The sequence below is a fragment of the Melanerpes formicivorus genome, unplaced genomic scaffold, assembly GCF_026170545.1.
Source record: "Melanerpes formicivorus ecotype bairdi unplaced genomic scaffold, bMelFor1.0.p_v2 SCAF_7, whole genome shotgun sequence".
NCBI lineage: Eukaryota > Metazoa > Chordata > Aves > Piciformes > Picidae > Melanerpes > Melanerpes formicivorus.
The window spans coordinates 14,740,494-14,767,276 of NW_027142359.1; the positions used below are offsets into that span (position 1 = coordinate 14,740,494).

Genomic DNA, 26,783 nt, shown 5'->3' on the forward strand with positions numbered 1-26,783 from the left:
AGACAAATGATATATATGCCTAATGACACATTATGGCTAGGTAAATGGGACAGAGTAAACGGGGTGTTTCAGCAATGCATGGCATACTCAATGCACAGCATACCCAGTGCACATTATGCACTAATGTAAGAGCCTGCTTTCAATTGATTAACTGATTATTCTGATTGATTGAATTATTTTGTAAAAATAATGTAATCATGTCACTGAATTCTTCTTCTTCCTTGTTTACTGTTGCTTATATGCAGCTTAATGAACCTCAAAGTGTGATGTTAGAATTGTTACAAGAAAGAGTTTTCAAAATGGCTTTATTCAATGTTTCAGTTGCCTTCACTGATAACAGGGACAGTCAGTGGACATCTTGTTTGCTCTATTGATTTCCTTTTTTGACTGACCTTCGTGCAGGAATGGGAGTTAGTAATCCTTATAAGTATCTATGAGCAGGTACAGGAACAGGAGAGGAAACAAGAGGGGGAGTGAGAGTGGCTCAGGCTAATTTATATCCAATGAGTCAGCTTCATTTCATGCCTCCTGTAATAAAGAAGGTAGTTTGTCATAGGCAAGTAGTTCATAGTGCTATTGCTGCATGAATTGGGCTAAGTTTCCAGAAGAGTATTATTGTCACTTTAGCCTAAAACTGCAGATTTTTAAACAGAAATTACATACTTTGACATTAAGATGAAAGCTTCAGGCAAAACTTCAGGCATTTAATTTTACATTTTGCAGCACAGTAATAAGACCATCTTTATATCTTGATACAAGATGAATCAAATCTACATGTTTACCACTTAGAGACCACACAGTGCTAGTGGCTAACTGCACTTCTATTAATGCTAATCCAGCAAGAGGATGGAAAACATTTTTATGTTGAAAATATTTTTCTAGTGCCATTAGATCACAGTAAATCATTCTGACAGTTAAGTATTATAATTGTCACCATATAACATTGGAAATTTTTCCCAGCTGCCTGGGGCAATCAGACCTAATGATAGTGTGCTAATACATGCAGGCAATTGTGGATACAGTGGACAACCTGCTCAGGCCTGAAGCTCTGGAGTCATGGAAGGACATGAATTCTTCAGAACAAGCCCATGCAGCCACAATGCTACTTGACACATTAGAAGAAGGGGCTTTTGTCTTGGCTGATAATCTCTTAGAACCAACTAGAGTCTCCATGCCCACAGAAAATATCGGTAAGTACATTTTCTTTTAAGTGTAATTTAAAGTGCTGTCTATCTTGTTAGGCAAAATCAAGAAATGATATTCTAGACATCAACAGGCTTTTTGAAAGCTGTGCTGCATAACATTTAGTGGAAAGGTAAATGCTCCTAAGTGCAGGAGACATGCCCTTTTTGTTTAGTTCTTCAAAATTAGCATTCTTCAGTGTCATTAATGCAGTGTTAAATGGAAAGTAGTTGGTGTCACAAAGTTGATTTACCACTGAAAAATCATTAGCAGAATGTATGGTTATGAAGAGTGCTTAAATGGCATGGTATAGATTTTTTGAGGTAACTGCTTTCTGTAGAGCTGCAGAAATGTTTTCCTGTTATATATAGTTTTCCTAATGAATTTAAATTACTTTTTTGCAATGTACTCTGCCAGTTAAGTATTTTTGGGCTCTCAGAACATAGGCCAAATGTTTATATTAAACATCACTGCCTTCAGCTAAAAATGTGTTCAGTGAACTACATCTCCCATAATGCAGAATAGCTATGCTCCAGAGACTGCAGAATAGGAGAAGATAAGTTGGAGCATTCTTTGTGATTTAAGTGGTGACAGGGAATTGAAGGTGTTTGGTATTAGAGATGTGCAGATACTGGTACACAGAATGTGTTAAAGCAAAGATCATTGTTATGCATAAAATTAAAATGCCTTCATAATTGTAACAGAGATCAATGTGGTCTCAGTGAGGTATAAGGAAGCTGAAAGTCAGCTAATTTCAGTGGTACCGAGATGGCAACTTGGAACAGACTGCAGAAATGAAACTTTTCAGTGCCTGTATATTTATATCTGTAGAAGATAATTCTGCCTAGATTTCGAGTAGGAAAGGATGGGAAAAGGTGTTACTTTCCAAAGTAATTGCAGTAGGTGTTTCTGAAGGATTGTGGGTAGAAACACAGAAAATTTCTCTCAGTATGTGCAAGAGCAGTTTCATGTAGTTCAGTAGGCTGTCTGAGTATCACTCTTTGTGATGTCTTCAGGTCATGGTTAGTAACACATTAATGATGCAATGCAAGACTGAATTCCCAGCACACATACATATTCACAATTTTTTTTTTGACTATAGTTTATACCTGTAGTTAGGACCAGTTTAGTATACTGCAGGTATTTGTAAACAAACTGACCACTCTGACCTCTATGATTTTACATATCCAAGGAAATCCAACCTGTAATGATAATCCCAAGAAAGCTTCTCACTATACACTTGAAATTAAAACTTAAGTATGACTAAGTAGCTTTTATGTTTCCAATTTTATTTTTTTTCAGCAGAACCAGTAAAATGATGTCTTAGAAACTTTGATACAGAATTTGATGTAGGAAAAAAAAATAAATACTGATTTAGCTAAATACACAGCATAAGTATATTTAGTTATTCATTTGCTTTCTTTTAAAACTCTTTAAATCAATGCTTGTATTTGTCAGCAGGAAGATACTGCATAGATAGTAGGAGCTTTAAAATTGACATTACTCTGCAACATGTGTGTGATATTTTTACGTGGGTGTTTTAGGGGCATGAATTAAAAGAAGGTTTGATGTCATGTTATCACTATTAAAGTGCTGTCATTTTAGTAGTGTGCACTAGGTTTAGCTAAAGCTGCTCTGTGTACTTGAAACGTGCAGTACAGATCTGTCTTACGGTGGCAAATGAGGACAACAGTGTGAGAAAACTAAATAAAGAGTGAAGGGGGAATATTGTCATCTGGCTTATTGCAACCTGGCCAAAAGAATTCCTCTTCATTCTCCTTTTTTACCTTTTTTTTTATTTTTTCCTTTTTCCTTCTGATCTGCTTAGTTTTGGATGTTGCAGTGCTCATTACTGAGGGTCAGGTGCAGGACTTGAAATTTCCTCAGGGCAGTAAAGGAGGCAACTCGATTCAGCTCTCTGCAAGTACCGTGAAACAGAACAGCAGGAACGGTGAGTCTTGTATACAGAGCACTGAAAATCCATTAACTTTTATAAAACCTGCATTACCTCCACAAGTTAAAATATCAAAACACAACAAAACTGCTCTGTGGCCTTCTCAAGGATACTGGTTACTTTGGCATTTTTCTTCAAGACTGTAGCCTGAAAATGCTTCTGTGATTACAGACGCTTTATTGTCATCTCTTTAGAGTCAAGGAATCACAGGATCACAGTATGTTAGGGATTAGAAGGGACCTTGAAAGATCATCTAGTCCAACCCCCCTGCCATAGCAAGATCACCTGTACCAGATCACACACAGGAACACATCCAGGCAGGTCTTGAATATCTTCAGAGAGGGAGACTCCACAACTCCCCTGGGCAGGCTGCCTGTGTTCCATCATCCTCACAGTGAAAAATTTTTTCCTCATGTTTACATGGAACTTCCTGTGCCTCAACTTTCACCCATTGACTCTTTTCCTGTCATTGGGCATCACCAAGAAGAGCCTGACTCCATCCTCTTGTCACTCACCCCCTTTACATATTTATAAACATTAATGAGGTCAGCCCTTAGTCTCCTCCAAGCTAAAGAGACCCATCCTCTGTAACACGATGATGTTTGTTGGTGTTTTTTCTTTCTTCTGTAGGGTTAGCAAAACTGGTTTTCATCATTTACAAAAGTTTGGGCCGTTTTCTCAGTACTGAAAATGCAACCATAAAGCTGGGCAGTGACTTTGCTGGGCGTAATAGCACCATCGCAGTCAATTCCCACGTCATTGCGGCCTCGATCAACAAGGAGTCTAGCCGGGTGTACCTGACGGATCCTGTGCATTTTACACTGGAACACATCGATGTGAGTTACGATAATTAATTAATGGGAAGGTCATAAAATCAGCAAGAGAGAAAAGCAATGTAGGAAAATAACCTTTTTTTTTTTCCATTTGAATTTTAAATGTTGGACTAGGTCAGAGACACAAGCTTAGTTAAGTCTATGAACATAAAATTAAATGAGCATGGTTCAGTGATTATTAGAACTTAAGTGTATTCTTAATGAAAGCTAATTCAGTAATCAACATGAAAATGTAAATGACTAATTTGTTTCTAACTGAAAATTAACTCTTGCCTTAGTTGCAGGGTAGAAAGTAATTGTTACGATTCTTAGATGGTCTGATAAGCAAGTTTTAATGATACTTTAACTTCTTTCATTAATATTGGACCAAGTTCCAGAAGCCTATATATGTTCAAGTGAAGAATAATATATTATATACTTTGCATTTGTGTGCATTCCCTTCATGATAGTTTATTTGTTGTGTTTCTTTGTTCACTAGTTTAGTCCTTTATGTTTTCATGTCTCAAGCAGGGAAAGTAAATAACTACTACCATGACAGAGAAAATTCAGTTGGATTTTCCTCTCGTTTTACATCCTTTTATAAATCCATTTTGATTGATTTTCATCAAAATAGATGGACATCGATGAATTAACTTTATCTTGATGTCTATTCACATGCCTTTGGCCTGTCCAAAGGTGAGAATCAAAGGAAAAAGGTCATGTTTTCAAATTCTCAATTACAAGACAAAAATACTTGGAATACATTTGCAGTGGTAATTTTGCAGAAAGCCAAAATGGCTGTAATGTACCATCAGTGCATAAAATTGTGAGATGGAAGTTGTAATTGTTTAAAATTCGATCTACAGTAATTGAGACTGCTCTTTAGAATGTTTCGGACTATAAAGCCCCTTTTAAACTAGATGCCTTCCATGTATAACATAGTCCACAATTTTGCTGATGAAAAACTTTATTGTCTGAAACATGCAAAGTTTAATCTAAATTACCCTTTACACATTAAACAATTGTTGCAGCCATCTTAGTGTGTAAAATCCTCATTTTATGTTATCCTTTTATCTCCCAGCCTGACAATTATTTCAATGCAAATTGTTCCTTCTGGAACTACTCAGAGAGGACTATGATGGGATACTGGTCAACTCAAGGCTGCAAACTGGTTGACACGAATAAAACTCATACAACATGTGCTTGCAGTCACCTAACCAACTTTGCAATTCTTATGGCTCATCGGGAAATTGTGGTAGGTAATGATGTTTCTAGCCATTGGCAGGGAACTAATTGAAAGATTTAACTTCAAATTTTTAGCAAGATCCAAAGTTGCTGAAGTTTCATAAGTATTTATAGCTTCTACTGACTCTTTCCAAAGCAATTTGCTTTCTGTAGCACTTCCTCACCCATAAAGTTACAAGCAAAATAATAGAAAAGAAAAAAAAAAAGAAAGGACAAGAGTTTGACTTTGAGATGTATTTTAAAGTTAGTGACTAACCCTGCAACCATTTTATAGACTTCCCCTCAGTACAGCTGGACACTATCTGTAGGTGCTGTGCAGCTGGTCCCTGAAAGCCCAAGTGCCAGCTCTCCTTAGGGCAGGAAGGTCAAGGAGCTTCCATACTGGTTGTTTAAACGCCTCTTCGTAATCTGAAATTTTGTTGTCTGGTTAAAGCACTTAGTGGGTGTCAGTGGGCTCAGAGCATGCAATATTTGCAAGGATATGAGATGTCTCATAAAGCCATTGTATTCAGGAAGGTTGATCAAGAGATAACTGAGATAACAACAGTGTCACAACTGAAGTGAGCAACTTTCTTTAGCTAAATGTGAGATTAGAGATGGAATTACACACATAACATATTTTGCTTTGGCTTAACCAGTGTGTAAATTGTTGCTTGCTTCTCTGCTGTGGAGTTGCAGGTCCATAGGAAAGAACACGTACTCTTATAGGAGGTCCTGGGGAAAACACTTCTATTTCTTTGTGTCAGAGCCTAGCAGCATTTTCAAAAGGTTATTTTTTTCTGCTCTTTCTTGTCTGACAAGTTTACAGCAAGCCACAGAAAAAGATCTGACCTGGCTTAATTCATGTTTTTCTCAAAGACCTGCTCCTTTTTTACTTAATCTAATACTGCTCTTCTGGGAAGCTGACCTGAGACTGGGAAATTACTGAGTACATTTGCCCATGTCATGTAATAAGCAAGCAACTTTTCTGGATGCTACCTGTGAAAATAGGGGGTTTGTTTATAGGCATAAAGAGTCATGTTAATTTTCTCCATTCTTGGTTATTTCTAGTACAAAGATGGAGTGCACGAATTGCTCCTCACTGTCATCACCTGGGTGGGAATTGTCATCTCTCTTGTTTGCCTGGCCATATGCATCTTTACATTCTGTTTTTTCCGTGGCCTGCAAAGTGATCGTAACACTATTCACAAGAACCTTTGTATCAACCTGTTCATTGCTGAGTTCATTTTCCTAATAGGCATCGATAAGACAGAGTACAAGGTAAGTTTTCTCTGTTATGTGCTGATTTTGTTCTCTGAAATGCCTGTTTGAAACAGATTTGAATTAAAACGTGACAACACTGCCAAGCTTTCAGCATTCTGACACAGCAACGCTGAAGTAAAAAGCTCAGTGTGAAAATAAGATAGACATGTTCATAAATAGTATTTACATCCATTAAAAATACCACTGTGGCCTTAATTTCCCACTTACTGCAATGTTTCTCATTTTCAGTTGAGAAACACCAGGTATTAATGAAGGAGTTGGTTAAACTTTTGAAAGAGGAGATGAAATTAAGTGTGGACGTACTAGAAACATACAGATGTTTTCTATGTGTCTATGTGTATATCTATGTGTATATATGTCTCAACTGCTTTTAACTACTTTTACATATATATTAGTACAAAGCCTTATCTGTATATTTACACGTTCTTTAAACTGCACATTCATGGAAGGTTTTTGGCAGCATTGGTAACATCAATTCTGAATCAATTCACTCAGTTGAAATCTAATAATTTGGTACAGTTTCATCCAGAACTCAGCCAAATGGAGAAAACTCAGATTGATTTCTCATATAACAGCAGAATCTTCCAAATTATAGCAGATAAAATTGGCTTGATGTCTGCTTCGTAATTTTAAATTAGCAGTATTACATTATGCATCTAGACCCAACTGTTCATGTCTCAGATTATCTAAACTGTAAGTGCGAAAACAAATCAGTTTCAAAATTAAAAGAATTGCTTATAAAATTAAAACATCCACTCTACAATTGAACACTGGGAGGTGAGGTCATGATTTCCTTATCTTCACTCACACTACTTAGATAATTTACTTTCTGTAGCTATTGAGCCTACATTAATATTTTCAAATATTCAATGTATGTTTTAATGTAGGGAAAATACTCCCAAATTGGTGAAAGATAACTGTATATGCTGTTTTATTGCACACTGTTCAGCTGGAGGTGTAATAATGTGAAGATTTTGTGGTTTATATTTCCATCTTTTCTCTTTTTTCTTCACAGATTGCATGTCCAATATTTGCAGGTCTCTTACACTTTTTCTTCCTGGCAGCCTTTGCCTGGATGTGTCTAGAAGGAGTGCAGCTTTATCTAATGTTAGTAGAAGTATTTGAAAGTGAATATTCTAGGAAGAAGTACTATTACGTTGCTGGCTACCTCTTCCCTGCTACAGTAGTTGGTGTCTCAGCAGCTATTGACTATAAGAGCTACGGAACAGAGAAAGCGTAAGTAATTGCAAGTGACCTGAGTGTTTTTCAAGTGAATAATTTTTTTAAAGCCTATTAGCTGTCACAGGGTCCCTGACAGACTAAAATACCATCTGAAAGCTTTATTTGTAACAGAATGGCAACACTGTGCACAAATTACAATCAAGTCTTTTGTAATTCTCTAGGTTCAGAGGATTTGTACTCTAGAGAGACTGATTCTAAATTATGGTCTTTCTTTGAACACGAAAGACTGACCTGAAACAAATTGAAAAAGTAAATAACTTTTTGGCCTCAAATGTGTATTAAGTAAAAAAAAATCTCAACTTAAAGTATCTGACAGGACTAACCACCTAGTTTTAAGCTAATGCCTCATTAGATCTCTTTGTTTAACTGCCCCTCTAGCTAACTCTCATCCTGAATTACAACAATACGATATTTCAACCCATATATTTCACTTTGATAATCAGGAGAGTGGGATTAAAATTAGCTACTGCCTTTTCTATACAAAAATACAGAAATATATACATATAAAGTGACAGAAAGTAAACAGAAAACATTTCTGAGGATTTTAGTTGCTGGAGGCATGGATTTTACCTTCCAATACTGTTTACTTTGATGAAATTAGTTACAGAATGGAAAAGATACTGTTGACTACAAGAGAGCTGCTTAATTTTACTACTGATGAAAGACAAATAAGAGCAATTCAGCAGGGAGCTGGGCAGTATGAAAAACGAATCGCTAAGTGAAGTCGACCCTAATAGGTTTACATGTTACTTGATCTGGTATTATATGTATTGTTTCTCTACTGTTCAACTCCCAGTTGGGACAGCTAATTTATACCAAACTCTTTTTCAGTAAAACATGGCATCTGAATATTTTCTGTCTTGTATTCCTCAGGAGAAAGCACTTCGCATACAATAGAAAGTTAAAAGCTGATTTTGAAGCCTTTACATGGAAAACATGTGGAAAATATTTACTGATGTTAGATTCATTAGCCTGTGACCAAGTGTTTTGACTGAGAGAGCTCATTTTGCTTTTGTTTCCTCGTAGATGTTAGCTGTTCTTGTAATATATTTTCAAGTTCAATAGGTTATTGAACAGGACTCATTAAAAGAGTTTCAGGTTAGGAAGAATTGTCCATAGACTAAGTTGTAAGTTGTATTATGCAATATTTATTGTTATTTACTGGCAAAACTTTAGCTTAAGAAGTATTTCTGCAGTTTCCATTTATTGGAGTGAGTTGCTAATGCAATTGTCCACTTTTCATTCTCTGTTTCTACCATAATAGTTGCTGGCTCCATGTAGATAACTATTTTATCTGGAGTTTCATTGGACCCGTTACCTTTATTATTTTGGTAAGAACTTCTTTTGTTCATTTCCTTTCTTGTTGCCTCACAGTGAAGTTGAAAAAACTGAATAACATCAGTCAATACCATCATTATTTGCAAGACATTTCATGAAAATGCTTATAAACAATTTGTAATGTGAACAGTGGTTGTATAAATGTTTAAAAATCTTTTAAAAGTGCTGACCAATGGATTAATTGTCAAAGCTGTGGTGGCACTTCAACATAGCCATGTTTTCCTACTGATTTGAATTCCAAAGGTTGTATTGACATGTGTGGTCATACGAAAAATCAATGAAGTACTAAACACAGGGTTTTTTTAAAAGGAATCATTATTATTGTTTTCAACTGAGTCACTACTGTACACATTCCACAATTTAACTGTTAATTATCCAACATCATTATCTCAAAAGGGTGCTCTAACTCATTGGATAATTAAATGAATACTATATTTCATTACATTTACACAATATTTGTCCTTGTACTTGCATATGCGTATTTTTCCATGACTACTGATGTATTTATGCTACGTGTAATGTATGTCAGACATAAAGTTCATCTGTTTTTCTAGAAAATAATGGAATATTACATAACCAGTAAAAAGCATATGCACATTCTTGCAGTCGCTTGAGTGAAGTCATTGTCTGCGTGCACACCTATCTATATACCCACAGCAAAGTGCTCCATTGTCCATTTAAGATTCAGTGTTGTGATCATAAATGACTCATCCGTTCTCTGAGCGCTTTCAGGTGAAGAGCACACAGTCATCTGTCAACCCAGGGAAATAAACCATCTCCCTGTTACTTCAGACTAATAATGCCAACACTCCACCACATATGAATTTGAAAGGAAAATGAATGTGCATTTTGGCTCACTTCAGTTTTCTCTGCTAGTTCAGATATACTCTAGAAGGCCAATCTGGGGAACATAGCTTGTGTACATAGTGAACTTTTCTCTTAACTACTAATAGTACAGAAAGATTAATTACTTTGTTTTCATGCTTTTGAATGTGTAAATAGTTACCTGTTCTCCTGCCTTTGTGCAGTAGTAGAGCTGTGAAATGGTAACAGAGATCAGTTCCCTTGAATTTCCAAATGCAGAAATTGCATTTGGTTACTATTTTTCACACTGAAGCACATAATTGGGCATAATTTTGGAATTTCTGACTTTCATAAATCTGTATGACAGATGTGCTATTTCAACACTTTCTGTAGCTTATACCCCTTTTGTACATTACCCCTCCATGTGAAAATAGACTGGTACTTCAGTTATGGAACTTTATTAAAAATGTACTTTTCCAGTCTTCTGTAGGTACTTTCTTTCTTCCTAGTATCTTCAATATTGAAATAAGCTTATGTATATTTATGTTGGTTTTACTCTCTGATTATATCAAAAACTATTTCAGGCCTTGAGCACTTGCATAAGAAAAGATAGTTGTGCAGTGTAGAAGTTGCTGGAGTTCATGGGCATATTTTCAAAAAAATAATCATAGATGCCAACACTCATGTGCATATGAGTTGAATTAGAAAAATTGCAGCATTTTAAAGATTTAAGTATAGACTATAATAATTGGACACAATTTATTCTAAATACATTTAAATTAAATCAAGTCTCAAGATGATACTCTCTTTCTTAATTAATCCTACAATTGCAATTTAAAGATATACTCAGTATTTCCAATATGCTAGAGAATATTTCTACGCACAGAGGTGTTTCTTGCAGTTGTTGCAATCATTACTAGGGAATAGTTCTAAGTTTTGTGCCACAATAGTTCATTTACCCCCAGCCCGATTGTGTGGTGGTAGTTCTTTTTGTGTCTAGCTTTTTATTTTATTGTTACTGGAAGTATTTTGCTAAGTCACCTCTATTTCTCTCCCATGCTTTAAAATAACGTTTCACATGGGAAGCTTTGGGCATTGCCGATGGCTTTTTCACTTCCTCATAACCAGGTCACAGTGAGAATAGAGGTGAAGGACATTTAATCATATTGACCATGTACAGACATAGTTCACTATTATTTACTGGCCATGACATTATTATCCTCCAGCAAATCATTTAGGCTCAGACACAAAAGGCCTTTGGGAGCAGCATTCCCAACTTCAAAAAATATGAAACAGCAGGTAGCAATCACAGCACAGTTCCTGGGAGTAATTCTTCTCTAGCAATTTCTTTGCCCTCTAATCATCCCAACTGAGAAAGCAAGAGAGACTAGAAGAAGAAGTGTGAAAAGTGTAATGACTGAAAAATAATATGTCATGTGCAGTGTAACTGAAGAGCTATATTTGTAGTGTAGCTTACTTTGTGTCAGTAGCATGCAAGAATTTCACCTTAGAAAGCTTTTTAACATGTTGATCAAATCACTTTTATGATTATCTGTTTAATAGTACTCTCAATGCCTATAAACTCTTTTGGGGGAATATTCCTTACTACTTTAATTTACAAATTTTTCTCCTGAGTTTATAAGCATTTGCACTTGTATCTGTGTACAGATTTGCACAAAATGAGGGTGGGAAGCACAAAGTTCCTCAGTACGTCTTCTGAGGAACTTTCAACTTCACTATTTCCATAGCCTGTCATGCCTTTGGGCACCAGGGTTATTATATCTATGAGAAAAGAGCATGTAAGTAATGAGCAGTGGGAAACCATTAGTATGCCTGAAATGATTTAATGAAAGCTTGGATCATGATACGTCAGGAGCTGTTCTTATCATTTGGACAGCTCCATCTGCATCTTTAATAATTAATTCAGTTCAGTAAGAGTTCAATGTGCACACTCATTTAGAAGCCTGCTTTAGAGAGCACCTCTCTCACTGCCAGTCCCAGAGAGAAACAGGCTTCTGCATGGCTAAGAGCAAAGATCTGGAGATACAAGAGGAGTTTTAGAACTGCATTTGCCAGGTAACAAAAGCTCCGGGGAGTTCAAAAAGGGTCAGAACATGTGCAGTTCAGCTAGGTTACTTCAGAGTGGTGTTTCTGTTCTTCTGTCTTATCATATCCATGTCAGCACTGCAGGCTGTGTGGAATGAATTTTAAGCTGCTAAGCTCAGGTGCACGTGATTCAGTTGAGCAGGTTCATGGCTGTAAAACAAACAGTGCACTCCTGTAACCTGTAGTCAGAAAAGCCTGAGTATTTTGACTTCTATCTAAACCCATATTCATTCATATCCAAGGAATGGGTGATGCTGGTTAGACTTTGATTCAGCCAAACCTACTGAGTTTGCTTCTTGCAGGTGGAGCCAATATATTAGGCTATCACAGCTTGTATTAGCACTAGTTCCTAGGATGTCCTGTTGCATTACTTCACCACAGTCAGTGGATATGTAAAAGCAGATGCATACACCTCTAGCTTTGTGTATGGAAATGGACTTTATTTGTAAGCTTATGTATATAAATCATACACATATATCTTTCTATAGTAGAATTTGATAAATGGTATTAATCCATAGCTTGGAGGAAAATTTATTGTAATCTTTGCGAAATCTAGACAAATCTACTAGTTCATTGTGCCTACAACTAATTCAAATCCTGTCCATCTACTTCTACAAAAAAAAAAGTTAATTTTTCTTGAAGACACTGCCTCTCTCAAAATCATACAGGTTTCAGGTGCTAGAAAGACAAAATTCCTGTTTACAACATTTTTCCTGTCCAGTGCTTCCTGATTTCCCAACCAGAAATCACAGAATTACAGAATGTTAGCAGCTGGAAGGGACCTTGAAAGATCATCTAGTCCAAACCTGCTGCACCAGAATTACCTAGAGTAGGTCACCCAGGAACACGTTCTGGTGGATTTTGAATGTTTCCAGAGAAGGAGACTCCACAACCTCTCTGGACAGCCTGTTCCACTGCTCTGTAACCTGCTCACAGGTTTCACTGCTCACAGTGAAAAAGTTTTTCGTCATGTTCACGTGGAACCTCATGTGCTCCATCTCGCACACGTTGCTCTTTGTCCTATCATTGGACATCACTGGGAAGAGCCTGGCTCTGTCCTCCTGATGCTTGCCCTTCACGTATTTATAAATGTGAAAGCGGTCGCCCCTCAGTCTCTTCTTCAAGCTAAAGAGACCCAGCTCCTTCAGCCTTTCCTTATAAGAGAGATGATTAATATATAGAACATATTGAATAGTACTGGTCCCAGTACCAACCCCTGAGGGACTCCTCTAAATACAGGCCTCCAACTAGACTCTGCCCAGTTGACCACAATTTGACTTCTTTCCTTCAACCAGTTTTCAATCCACCTCACTAACCCATCATCCAGACTACAATGGCACTCTGTGTGTTGGCTCTGAAAGAAGCATGATCTTCCAGGGTCTTGCATTTGATTATTACTGTAAAAAGGTTTAAAATTTTCTATTTTAAAGTGGTTACTTTTTAATGTATATATCTAATTGTCTTTCTTTCCCATGGAATCCTGTGAATTATTTTTATAGTGAATAATATACTTTAGAAATTGCATCAAAAGCCTACTATAAACATTAATAAAATACCATCTGTCTGCATTTTCACATATTGTAAACAGATAATGTTTTAAGAGATCTCATATCTCCATCTACTGTGTGTTTTGTCACTTAGTATCACAGCAGAATCTTCAAATCCAAACCTGATGCCTGAGAAGACTTTCAGATTCTTCTTTTAGCCTTTGAAAGAGCTATGGTCTGATTTTTAGAGGTGCAGCATGGAAAATATTTTACTGGCTTTGTCAGGAGTGTAATTTCACAATTGGTTGATATATATATACACTGTGTGTTATGTGTGTGGCTACACAATATATTTGTATTTTTTATTATCATTGAAGGAGATAGGTACTTTTCAAATGCAGATTTTGGATGGACACAGCCCACTTGTCAAGATAAGGCCCAGCCTGTCACTAGCTCTTCACATTACATGAACTGATGAGAAAGTCATTGTGTGCAGCCTGTTTTTCCTTTTACTAAGTTTGCTTCTGAAAGCCAAACTTGCCGTTCATGTAGGTCTTTGTGTAATCACAGAGTACTGTGTGTTTGTGGAGAAAAATCTTAAATAAAGGTGTCCTGCTGAGACCATCTGTCAAATTTGGAAAACATTTACAGATCGATTTACTTAGATGAGTAGCAGTTCTGCTCTCAAATAGTTGTGAAACATTCAGGTTTGGAAGGGAAGTCAGATCTGTGGCCCAACCTCCTGCTGAAAACAGGCTCATCTGAGCTCAGACCAGGTTGCATAGGGCTGAAAAATCTTTCCCTGTACAAAGTTGGTACAAATAAATGCAAAAGTACTAAATGTTTCCTCCTCCTTCTTCCCCAAATTTGTCAGCAAGAAAAAGTAATTCAACCATTCGTTCTAAAAGTAATTATTCTGCAACAAGTTTCCTTCCCTGGATGTTTAGCATCTTCTGTAATAAGAAAGGCAGGATGCCTAAAACTATTTTACTCATGAGTTCCTCCAAAACAGTAAATTTTTACATGAATAGCATAAGCGATCCAAAAAGGGATCTAAGAAAGGTTTGGTTACTGTATTTGTACGTAGGCAAAGTAGGCTTTTGACCAAGATACAATATGTAACAGAGATGGTAGAATGTTTGAACAAATAGCAAATTGTGGTCTTTTGACTGCTGAAACTAAAAAGTATGCAAGATGTCACAGAGACAGAGAAACTGGTATCATATGTTCTGTTGTCATAGTTACTTCAGAGTAGATATTTTGCACTTTTTTTGTTTTTTTCTTCTTGGAAAAACTTTTTCAGTTACTGCAATACAGCATTATTATTTCTGTGGCTGCTTTTGGGTGTCTGTACCTAAATTAGACTTAAAGTGTCTATTAAGAATTGCTATGTACAGTTACTCCCTAGTCCAGCAAGGACATACAGACAGACAGAGCTGAGTGTCTAAATAAAACCTGCTTCATACGCTGGAGCTTGGTCAGGCTCTAGGGTAGGGCCATGTTTGCTTGTGTTGCACCAAAAGAATCCCTCTATATAAATATAAGCTTTTGCTTTTCACATGTCAAACCAGCACTTCAGTTGTACAAAGAATCAGTGGATAAAAACCTCATTTTAGAAAGCAGTCATTTATGGGCTAAGCCATATCTATGAGTTTTTGATCCAAGAATGATGTTACTAGTACAATACAGGATACTCCAGGGTAGCTATTTAGGCAAGGATTAGCTTCCAGCTGTGCTGCAAATACTGTTCTGAACTGGATTGTGCTCTCCTGGTTGTATAGCTTGCAGCCAAAGTTGCTTTACATTAGGATTGGCATGGGGCATGTCTTCTAGCTCTTAATCTGTTTGTTTTCATGAAAAGTAAATTGAAGTCAGTTTTTTCATAAGCAAGCAGGAGAAGTTCATGTTATGTCAGCTACCAAAGTGTGCAAGAAACTCTTTCAAATATAGAGGAAGAAAATCTGCTTGCAAAGTTTTGGAAGCAAGGGTCAGGTCCCTTGTGTTTGACTTACCTGTGCTTTGAAATCCTTGCCTTTGCATACAGCACCTACAGGAAGGCTGGAGAAAGACTGTTTAGAAGGCCTTGTAGTGATGGAATAATGGGTGTTGATTTTAAAGTGGAGCAGGGTAGATTTAGGTTAGACATAGGGAGGAAGATCTTTACAATGAGAGTGATAAAATATTGCAGCAAGCTGTTCAGGAATGTGGTTGAAGTCCTGTCCCTGGACACATTCAAGATCAGACTCAATGTGGCCTTGGGCAGCCTGATCTAGTTGGAGGTATCCCTGCTCAATGTAGTGGGCTAGAAAAGATGAAATTTGAGGATCCTTTCCAACCCAATACAATCTGTGAATCTGTAAGAAATGCCTTTGGTACTCTTCATATCTGTGATTCCATTTCATAACAGGAAAACTATAAAAAAATTTTCTTCAGTATCTTCCCCGGTGTTATCCACATGAATGACACAACAACAATAAGCATATTCCTTTCCTTCAAGTGGCATGCAGTCTCACTTTGACAAAACCCAGAATACAGAGGGAAAGAGAGCACCACCTATGTCTGTGGCCCTGTTAAGTTTGATGCATTTGCTACATGTTTGTTTTTCTTTTCCTGTTTCTTCAATGAAATTTAAGCTGTTTTCAAGACTCCAGTGGGATTTAGAGGAACAAAATGAAACAAAACTTAAAGAAAGAAACCAGCAAAGGCAAAAAATATTCCAGAGGCAGGACAGGGTGATAAAAAGACAACTAATATTATACAGTATAGTTACAGGATCACCATAACATTGGAGGAAGTCAGTGAAATGGTTGACAAGGGCAGAAATGACAGGCTGGCCACAACATGCTGGAAGACAGAGCAAGACTGACAATGACATGAGCTAAATGTGGTGATTTATGATGATGTGGTTAGTTTTGAAAATTAAGTGAAACAAGGATTTCTAAGATTTTTTTTTTCCCCCTCCTCCGTATTTGCAGACCTTTTATGGAGTGTCAATATAGTTACCCAGTTTCACTACATACTTGAAAATACACTACAGGTTTTTTTGTTTAGTCTGTAACATCATCGTTATTCAGCCTATTACTTGAAGTAGTTTAATTTAATTCTTACCTGTTTTGACAGCTGAATCTTATCTTCCTGGTGATCACATTGTGCAAAATGGTGAAGCACTCAAACACTTTGAAACCAGACTCTAGCAGGTTGGAAAACATTAAGTAAGTGCTTTGTGTTCAAGTATGAGAACTATGATTATTTTCTGATTGCTGAACTGATTGAAAGCTACTCTCCATTAGGAGCACATGCCATTGTCTCCCAGCAACTGCAGATGTCAATTAGAAGCAAACAGAGCCAATCCTGCTTTTGTTCCATTGCTGCTGTAATGCCGCAAACACTGGTCAAAATTAGATAATTTCAGCCTGGAACTAGTGCCAAGAAACTGTTTCACGGAAGTGCCACAGCACTGTAGTAATTCCATTTGCATTTAAAATGCAGTTCAAAAGTGGTGTTCCTGTTTGCATGTCTGATATGATTATATTAAGTTTGTTTTGCTAAATGACTTTTTGATTTAGGGATTCTGAGCAGTTTCTACTGGTAATCCTGGTCTCCCAAGAGATTTGACTCTATTATTTTTGTTAACTTGAAGATTATCTGCTGTTTTCATGCTAATTTAACAAATGTTTACTTTATCATGACGATGTTCTGCAGTATCCCTTTTGCAGAATAATATAAGTGTTATTTTATAAGGCTTTGGCAGCTCTTGCTTCTTTAGATAGTCTTTTACTGTTTTCTGTGTAGCTTTTTGCTGTACTAAAGGTTTTTGTTACCAACACTGAAGGGATGCTGCAACTTTCTAAAACTGAGGGTTGGATATGAAAGGGTCTTACAGATTTGCTTGGAATGTTGAAAATGGTGGAGGAAGATTTTCAGTAAGGCTAGTATTGTGAACTAGATGTTCTAGATAGGTCAGTATCAGCTTCATTGCATGTTGCATGGTGAGAGAGAGAGAGCTAATCTTTAGCATCTCTCTCTTTTCTTCCTTTTCCTTTTTCTGTCTTCTCATCTACACCAGTAATTACCGTGTTTGTGATGGCTACTATAATACGGACTTACCTGGGTAAGATAGAACCCTACATTAACAAATTTCTGGCATGATTTTTAACTTTACAAACTCAGTCAATATTGTGAGTTTCCCTTAATTTTAATTAAATAGTTTTGAGATACCTGATTTGCTAAAGAATTTTTAACTATTATATGCCTTTATAATTTTAAATTGCTTGCCTCTGCATTTTGAATTTCCTAATTTTGACTAATTTTTATAGAAAATTAAAATGCTCTTACTTATTTCTGTTTCAATTCTGTCTAATAATTTTGTTTCTCTTTTCTGCTTATAATGCTTTCTAGCTATGAAGATAATAAGCCATTTATCAAGTAAGATCATTAGTTAGATGTGGAATTCACTGACTAAATTCCCTTTCCCTTTCATTCTGTGCCGTTCTCTACAATTCCTTTTCCTTAACCTATTCATAATGGAATCTTTTTTAGACAATTCTGTAGAGCAATATCCATATTTTTGTCACATTTCAGCAGGGTTTCTTCATGTGGAAGTTAGATCATCTAGCTTCAGTTTAGCTGAGTGTATCGGAGCATTAAAGATTTGGGCTGTAGGCTTTTAATCTGCTGTTTAACCTTTGTGCATTTGTATTACATTATTTGGTGTTATATGGCAGCACCACTGTTTAAAATCTATTGTGTGATTAGTGGCTAAGCCAGATTTATCAATCTCTTTTATAAAACCAGATAAAACAATGGAGTAGCTGGGGCTTGCGCTGTACTTCTGCATTTCAAAATAGTTTTGACATCCTATGCAGTTCTTGAGAAAGAAAAAGGTCATACCTACTCTTGCTGTTTTCACTGGAGACTAATAGTACTAAATGGAATTGTTCTTTCTTTAATAGATAAAAGGTTAAACCCAAGGAATTTTTACATTTGAATATGAACCTAGTAAAAGTCAACTGCAGAAACTGAAATGTTAATATTGGATTTGGCGACAAATATTCTCATAAGTAACGTTATTAAAATTTTCTTTTACAGATCCTGGGTCCTGGGTGCATTTGCTCTCCTGTGTCTCCTTGGCCTAACATGGTCATTTGGCCTGCTGTTCATCAACGAGGGGACTGTTGTGATGACATATCTCTTCACAGTATTTAATGCTTTCCAAGGAATGTTTATTTTCATCTTTCATTGTGCCCTTCAAAAGAAAGTAAGTTAACTGTAAATATGGATGCACAGCATACCTTAACACTTTTAAAATGCCACGTATGACTTCTTTTAAAATAGAGAAAAAAATAGCATTTTCAGGAAATGGAGTGTGCTGAAGTTGTTTGAGAAGGGGACTAGGATTCTAAAGAAACTCTTGCAGTGTGTGCTTACAGGAGTCATAGAACTGCTCTGTGGGCTAGGAAGCTTTAAAATGGTTGCAGCATTTCCAGCTTGAGGTTGAAAAGTTTTGAGTCTTTGGAAAGAAAATTGCTATAGAAAATGTTTTGTTTCACATTGGAGATGTGGTATGTATTTATCTGGACTTAAAGCCAAAAGTCAAATGAAACAAATCTGCCTCCACTTCAGTACAGGAAACAAAGAATCATTTATAGTATCAGCCCATCTTAGCCTGGAAACTCTTTCCAGAACAAGGCAGAGGACCTCTCCTGAGATCCCATTAAGCTGCTACCTGAAGCTACAGGTGATAGGCAAGGATTCTACTCTATGTTGTTCATTAAAAAAATGGAAATGTAGAAATTAATTTTATTATGAATTTCAACACAGCGTATTAAGAAATAGTCATTAACACTAGACAACTACTAATGAGGAGAGCTTTCCAAAGATACCAGCATGTGTATGCAAGTGTTTGCTTACCCTAGCAATCCAACACCTTTGTGCTCTTAGCTGGAAAAACTGGAATCCTCTGGCAAGAGCCTTCCCTCACAGGTGGGATGTGCTAAATGAGTTCTGATCCCTGTAACGCAGTGGGAGCAGATAGATCTACAAGGAGCAAATCTGCTGGGGACGGGGAAGGCTTGCAGGGTAGAGTGAAGAAAATAGAAGAAAAAGAAATGAAGGGTGCAGATGGATTGGATTCTCTCTGGGTTCCCAGCATCCCTTCTCTTCCCCAGACTGAGGATGGAGACTGCTTCCAAGGATTAACTGGTTCTGTGGCAAAGGACAACAGAAAAAGCTCATAGCCTGTGTTACGAAACATGGCAAATGAAAGTAACAAGAGTTTAGATGAAGGGTAATCATCAAAAAAATCCCACCCCAAAAAATTAAAAATGCAGTACATATCACATTAGGAAACACCCAATTTGCAATATTTAGATTCTAAATATTTTTACCAGTTTTAGACTGGAGACCTAGCAATTATTAACTCCCATTATAATTAGCTCACCAGAGACATAATTAACTGATATTTATAAAATGTTTTGAGACCATTGGATAAAGCATTGCTGTGTAAGCACAAAAATCACACTTTTTTGTGTACTCAACTGTACCAGCTCTAACAGTGGCATTTTAACACTGTGGTCTAGACAGTGGTATTCAGCCATAATTTAGGAAAAAGTCTGGTAGACAGAAATTATTTTATCTGATGAACACAACACTCCTCTTATTTTGAAAGGACAAAAGCACACATAGAAGACTGAGCCCAAGAAGAGAGGGAAGAAAATACAAACATTCTCAAAAGGCAAATAATTTCTAGATTAGCATTTCATATAATGTTGCCCTTTATACTACTTTTATTGCACTTGAAAATAAAAAACCTATTCTTTTTGTATTTCTTTTTACAGCTGTGTATTGTTTTTATATTAAGTGGAGTCAGCAAAAAGCAATATTAAAACACCAGTCAAGTGTGAAAAAGCATAACCTATAGCAATAAGATTTATACCTGAAAGAATATTAAAGCTGCCATTTAAGATTTTTAAGTTTCAATGCCTTTGACTGGATATCATCCTATCTTCTGTCTGCATAGCTAATGTAGTCTTTTTATTCTGTTATTACTAGTTGGTCACTAAATTGAACAGAGAAATAGAATTGTGAAAGTGAAAACTATTATGTTACCAGTTCTGACAAGATGATAGTGCTGTTGCTTCCATCAGTTTCCAACAAGCTGTAATTTAGAAATAATGACAGTGGAATGCATGGTACTGACAGATAATGTACATTCACTGCAATATAGGCATTAGGCAAAAACAACCCTGGAGGGTGGTATTTGGGTAAAAATACAGTTTTGATTGCTATTGTCTCTACTATGTAGTGGTTTGGAGCATTTAATATCCATTAGTGTTCAGGAATGCATTTTCTTAGATGTTATACCATCTAGTGATGATATATATAGAGTTATATTTTTCAAACTGGAGAGTTAAAGATTGTAATTCTATGTCCATGTATTTCTGCTTTTCCTTTTTATGTTGCTTTTGTGCTGATACAGATAGGTGTTCACTTAAAATATGTACCATATACTTTCATAAAAAGATGAGTTACTGTCCCTAGCTTGAAGTTGAAGCAGTAACTTTTCAAATTTTCTTCAATCTTGTGGTTTGCATAAACACCATAGTATGTATTCCTTGTAATACTGAAAACAGCACATGGCACATGTAAATCCACACTATTAACTTTTTTCATTTTCCCCATCTCTTTTTACATCCACATAACTTTCTTTTTGTCCTGTATATTCATAGGACAAGCGTCAGCTCAAAGACAAGATTAGCTGAAATCCCACTTTTCCCAGAAACTTAGAAGTCTCATCAATGTAGAAGAGGCACTTAGAATCCAATGGAAGATTAATGAATTTATTTACACATCTTTACAAATACTATCTGCTGTGTTCTTTCACTGATGCTGTCATGCTGCCAAGATGTGTGTGCAGTCTTCTGTTACCTGAAAATAGTAGTCAGTGTAGCAGTCACCAAATATGAGAGAATTAACTGCTCTGTAAATTAATCCTCATTATTTTTGCTACAAATGTTAACACACATAAATTACAAAGCTAAAATTTTCAGTAGGTCAGTGGAAACAGAAGGTGAATAAATGCAGGCCAAACACTGGAATCATTAATAAGTTGCTGTTGCTCTGTCAGGCAAAAAATATGATATCTACAGGTATATTCAATTTTTTATGTTCTGCAAAGACATTTAGAGAGGATTTTATCTTCTCATCCTTAAAGTGAAAGATGCTTCATTTCCCAGCCTTCATAGTTCAAAATTTGACTCTCAAACACTGGAGCTGGAGCTTGGCCTAGAGTGGGGCAGAGGTGTTTGTGAGTCTGATCTCAAAGGAGGTGTGAGCATATGAACTGATAATCTGTTTCAGTTACACAGAGGAACTTTACATGAAAATGCCTTTATTGTTATTGCAGGTGTTGCACATGTTCTTGGAAGGAATAACATAATGGGCAATACCATGCTGTGCAAAGGCTAGTTAGCTCAGGCCTTTTGCATGCTAGGTTGGGAAGATAGGCTTTCTATGGTTTCTGCTTCAAAAGCTCATATAAAAAGGACTATTTTCAGCCAGCATTCAATTCAGGTAAACTTAACCATATTAATCTACAATTAAAACCAAAATCAAAACAATCCCATAAATAACTCAGTTATTCATTCACATCTAAATACACACAGATCTTGAAAATACTTCATCAGAAATCCTAGGTAGTTGAAAATGCAGCTGGCAAGTAGGAAAAAGTACTTAATTTTACTAATGGCCAACAATTCAACAGACAGGAATTATGTATTTGCTTGAAAAGTGTGTGTGTGTAGTTTCAAGACAAGGCTTATGTGTTTCTGACAATGGAGATATTTCATGCAATGTTTTGTGCTAAGCAATTTCTTTTTTCCACTGTAGGTACGTAAGGAATATGGCAAATGCTTCCGACATTCCTACTGCTGTGGTGGACTACCAACGGAGAGTCCCCACAGTTCAGTGAAAGCATCAACAACAAGAACTAGTGCTCGCTATTCCTCTGGCACTCAGGTAACAATGATTTTGACAGCATCTTTTAATTAACCTTGCTTATAACAAAGCCTACTGAGATGTATTACAATCAGAAGGACTAATTGTCTTCTCATTTATCATTTAGTTGGAATGTACATACTTCCTTGTACTTTGGTTTAATGGAAACACCTTTTTCTTGTAATTAGGGACTGACTTTTAGGAAGGTTTATACCATCGTGTTTCATACAAATGAAATTTAATAAATTAGACTTCTAATTTCGAAAGAAGGAATTCCACTATGTGCTAGAAGAATGGCGTACTTTAGATCAAATTAAACACAAATATTCTGCATAGTATCACATAAATGGGAAAAAGTCTTTTAGCAATTTCCTAAGCTTCTGTCTCACTGCTTTATGTTAACAGAGTCGTATAAGGAGGATGTGGAATGATACTGTGAGAAAACAATCTGAATCGTCTTTTATCTCAGGTGACATCAACAGCACTTCAACACTTAATCAAGGTCAGTCACTGGGAACATTTCAGTTTTAGAAGCCTTAAATTTTATACAGATTATATATCATTTAACACAGAAGAATTGAAAAGAATGTTTGGAAAAAAAAAAAAATCTGGAACAGATGTTCTCTAAAAGGAGAGTTTTAAAGTCATCCACCAGCACATTTTAAAACCGTGTTCCCTCAACTGGCCCCCTGCTGTAGAAGTCGAATTCCTCCATTCGTGGGAATGTATTTAAATAAGTTTCATTAATAATTTAACTTAAAAGCAAGATCATAATTTTAAATCTTTCCTAACCTTGATAGGTTAAATCTGAAACAGAAATATGAGTGCAGTAACATTTGAATGCATATTTGACTATGATTTTTAGGTGCAGAAATTTTCCCAGTGAAATTTAATTGATATCATTTCTATGCAAAAGATGTCTGTAAAGCATTTATCTTTTATATTTCAAAGAGCATCATATTTGTCACAAGGGATAGAATCCAGATTTTTCAGGCACAGAGAAGCCAAACCCCCAAAATTTTCAGTTAAAATAGTATTTGAAATCTGTAACCTCATTCTCATGTCCAGTTTAAGAGACAAAGGTATTAATTGAGACAGAATATCCCTTCCTTTATTTCTTTCCCCCTGTGTTTTTTAAAGCAGTTTGAGCTAGCAGCTGAGGGAAGACTGCTGTGCAAGGCAAGTTCAAAGCCTGTTCTTCCACCCACATCTGTAGAAGAACAGGTAGCCCAGATCTCATTGAGACCAATTCCTGCTAAATTCAGAAAGTTTAGAACACAAAATTTACCTCTGTCAGGGCTGCTATAAAGCCTCCATCAATCACAATTAGCAAATTTTCCTCCTTTGTGTTTTCTTTTTTTCCAGATTTGGTAGAAGGGACATGTACTAACTTACATTCATTTTGCAAGTAAAAACTGATATTTTTCAAAAGAAAAGAAAGCATGATTCTGGTTTTGCTATTTGGCATATAGACCTGTGTTTTACTGCTCTCTGCCTCTGAATCTTGTATATTCCTCTGGAAAAACATCAAAATAAAGTATCTTCTAAGCAGAAAATGTGTATTTTGTATGCCCCAGAAAGAAGTATATTCTCTTCCAGTGTTTCATTAAAATCCCATAAATATACTATATATAAAAGTCTGAGTTTGCACCCTAATTTGATGTCTCTGACTCCTGAGATTTGTTCTAAGTGTGCTGTACCCTCAGATAAATTAGTGTTGAATAGCAGTCTTGGAAACTTCTCCCTGCTTTGGAGCTCCATTCTCAAGTCAGTGGAGATGCTCTGCCATGTTTAGAAAAATGTATATGATCTTTATTAAATTATAGTATTGTCCCCATCTCAGTGATGCATAAAGATAAGAGTAGTTTAGCAATCAAGGATAAATGTCATTTATACTTGAAAATAAAAATCACAGAATCACCAAGGTTGGAAGAGACCTCAAAGATCATCAAGTCCAACCTGTCACCACAGACCTCATAAAGGCAAACAATTTTCAATTAAAAAAAATACTAAACAAATACATTTCTTAATTAATAAATTACAGATAGTAGTTCTAACCAAGAGTAAATGTAGTACAGAAAAATCATAGAATTATAGAATGATTTGGGTTGGAAGGGACCTCCAAAGGTCATCTTAACCGAAATCCCCTGCAGTGAGCAGGGACATCTTTCGCTAGATGGGGTTGCTCAGAACCTTCTCAAGCCTGACCATGAATATCACCAGGAATGGTGCCTCAACTACCTCCCTGGTCAACCTCTTTCAGTGTTCAGCACCCTCACGGTAAAGAACTTGTCCCTAACATCCAATCGAAATCTTCCCTTCTCACTCTATCACTGCAGGCCTTCGTAAACAGTCATTCTCCAGCCTTCTTGCAGGCTATATTTCAGTTAGTATTTCTAGTAGTAAGTGCATTACAACTGAAAAATGGTGATAAAACCTTTTTAGTTATCCACCAATGTGAAATTTAGGTTACCATAATCAAGCAAATTCTCTGTGTCTTGCAATTTTCTGCTCATTTCTGCTACCAAGTATTTGTGGTAATAGGAAAGAATTTATATGTGGAATATATACTGTCTTCTCTTTGCCAAATTCAAAATATCAATTGTATAAAAATATAGCTGGCTCTTAGTTGTCCTTGGGTCTGTAATACATGGGTCCTGATATACTGCTGTGCAACGCAATAGAAAAGAAAGTAGAATTTTACCTTAATGAAATGTTTAAAGCGAGTTTTAAATCACAGCATTTTGTGTATTTGCTTTTTAGTTTCTGTTGGCTTTTTTGTGTGTCATTATTCTAACCCATTTTCTTCTAGTAGTTAGAAATCAGAGATTAATTAACTTTTTAATAATTTCTAAAAATACTCTTGATTTTTTCTCATTATTCTGAGTTTAAATGGTGTTGTATTGACATGTAAAGTGGGTTTAAAAAAAATCTGTTCCTGCAGTATTTTGCTTCACCTTACATTGTTTACAAACTAATTGTTTAAAGAAAATTTATCATTCGAAGAATTACTTTTAAAAACCTGGCAGATAAATTTGCAGCATGAATGTCCCAGGAGAAAATGTGGATGCTCTGATTTCTCAGAGCAAATATTTTGCTTTCCCCTCAGCATGCATTCTTTTGCATATACTAAGATATGCTTCTTGCAGTTTCTCATCCACTATCTGAAAATAGCAATTCCCTTCCACTGTCCGTGTGTTTTTAATAAAGTGAATAACAGCTCTGATCCTGTCAGAAGTTATTTTTCAATACCTTTTCATTCAAGAAACTCATTTCTCTCAATTCTGGGTGGAAGTGTTCTGTATGATCATTTTTAAAGTCATAATAGCTTTATGTAGTACCTTGATCTCTACACATTTAATTGCTATTCTTGTGTAACAGTGATTTTGTATACATTAGTAAATGTCACTCTCACCAGATGTTTACTTTGGGGATTTGGACAGCACCTGTGAATTACTGGAATCTAACTGTATTTTCCTACTCCCATTTCCAAATACATAGCTCAAATACATTTGGAAATTTTCAGCTGAATTGCATTTGACAAGTCCTACACGATTCATGATGAATAAAAAATATTCTTTATTGAAACTGTCAGCCTAAAATTAAAGAACTGACATTTTTTTCTGTTTCTTTTGCTTTAGGAATGACTGGCAATTACCTACTAACAAACCCTCTTCTTCGACCACACGGCACTAACAACCCCTATAACACATTGCTCGCTGAAACAGTTGTATGTAATGCCCCTTCAGCTCCTGTGTTTAACTCACCAGGTGTGCTTATACTTCTTGAATGAAACCGCTTTTCTTGGCTTGCTCCAAATCCCTTCTTTTCCCTAGACAGAAACTTGAGTTGCAATACTCTAGCCCTCCATCCTGAATTTCTGTCAGTTCAAAAAATACAGTATTGCCAATGTCAGCTTGTAAAACTGCACTATATTATAGTAATGCCTTTGCCGTAACAGTATTTACCAATAATTATCCATGTTTTTAACACAGGTGGCATAAATCTTAATATACTATTACAGGACTGACACCACATGGTCCGAGAGCCCATCTTCAAGATATATATCACTTAGAGGTATCATGTCTATGCAATGTAAGGTTGATTCTAAAGCGTGCTGAGAAAAACCCGCTTATGGAACAGATTAGATACGAAAGCAGTGCAAGGCATCTTGACACCTTTGGATACCCCAGTGCAGAAAACTGTATCCAGCGTCAAACAGATCTAAACTATAGTATAGTGCAGCTTTATGGTAGATCATTTTCCTGTAGGAAAATCTCAAGATTAACAGTTAGAACAGTTTAGTTCTGTAGAAATAAACTGTGTCATCATTTACCTAACATTTTGTTGTTACAT

The 26,783-nt window shown here is 36.2% G+C and overlaps 1 protein-coding gene across 21 annotated transcripts in view; it reads left to right on the forward strand.

The window, feature by feature from the left end:
- ADGRL2 (adhesion G protein-coupled receptor L2) overlaps nt 1–26,783 on the forward strand; it is a 398,831-nt gene that overhangs the window by 367,141 nt on the left and 4,907 nt on the right. For 5 of the 21 annotated variants that reach the window (XR_010987661.1, XM_068141119.1, XM_068141134.1 and 2 more), the window contains 14 exons: nt 1,007–1,190; nt 3,011–3,133; nt 3,767–3,972; nt 5,030–5,203; nt 6,244–6,453; nt 7,472–7,692; nt 8,963–9,029; nt 16,554–16,645; nt 17,500–17,544; nt 17,832–17,858; nt 18,522–18,690; nt 22,320–22,448; nt 22,833–22,929; nt 26,069–26,197. Coding sequence is in view for 20 of the 21 variants with exons in the window: in XM_068141119.1 (XP_067997220.1) it covers nt 1,007–1,190; nt 3,011–3,133; nt 3,767–3,972; nt 5,030–5,203; nt 6,244–6,453; nt 7,472–7,692; nt 8,963–9,029; nt 16,554–16,645; nt 17,500–17,544; nt 17,832–17,858; nt 18,522–18,690; nt 22,320–22,448; nt 22,833–22,929; nt 26,069–26,197 (1,873 nt within the window). In the remaining variant the exon portion in view is untranslated. Of the gene's footprint in view, nt 1–1,006; nt 1,191–3,010; nt 3,134–3,766; nt 3,973–5,029; nt 5,204–6,243; nt 6,454–7,471; nt 7,693–8,962; nt 9,030–16,553; nt 16,646–17,499; nt 17,545–17,831; nt 17,859–18,521; nt 18,691–22,319; nt 22,449–22,832; nt 22,930–26,068; nt 26,198–26,422; nt 26,505–26,783 lie in introns of all 21 variants that reach the window. The other 16 variants (XM_068141135.1, XM_068141120.1, XM_068141124.1 and 13 more) reach the window with 10 other exon arrangements.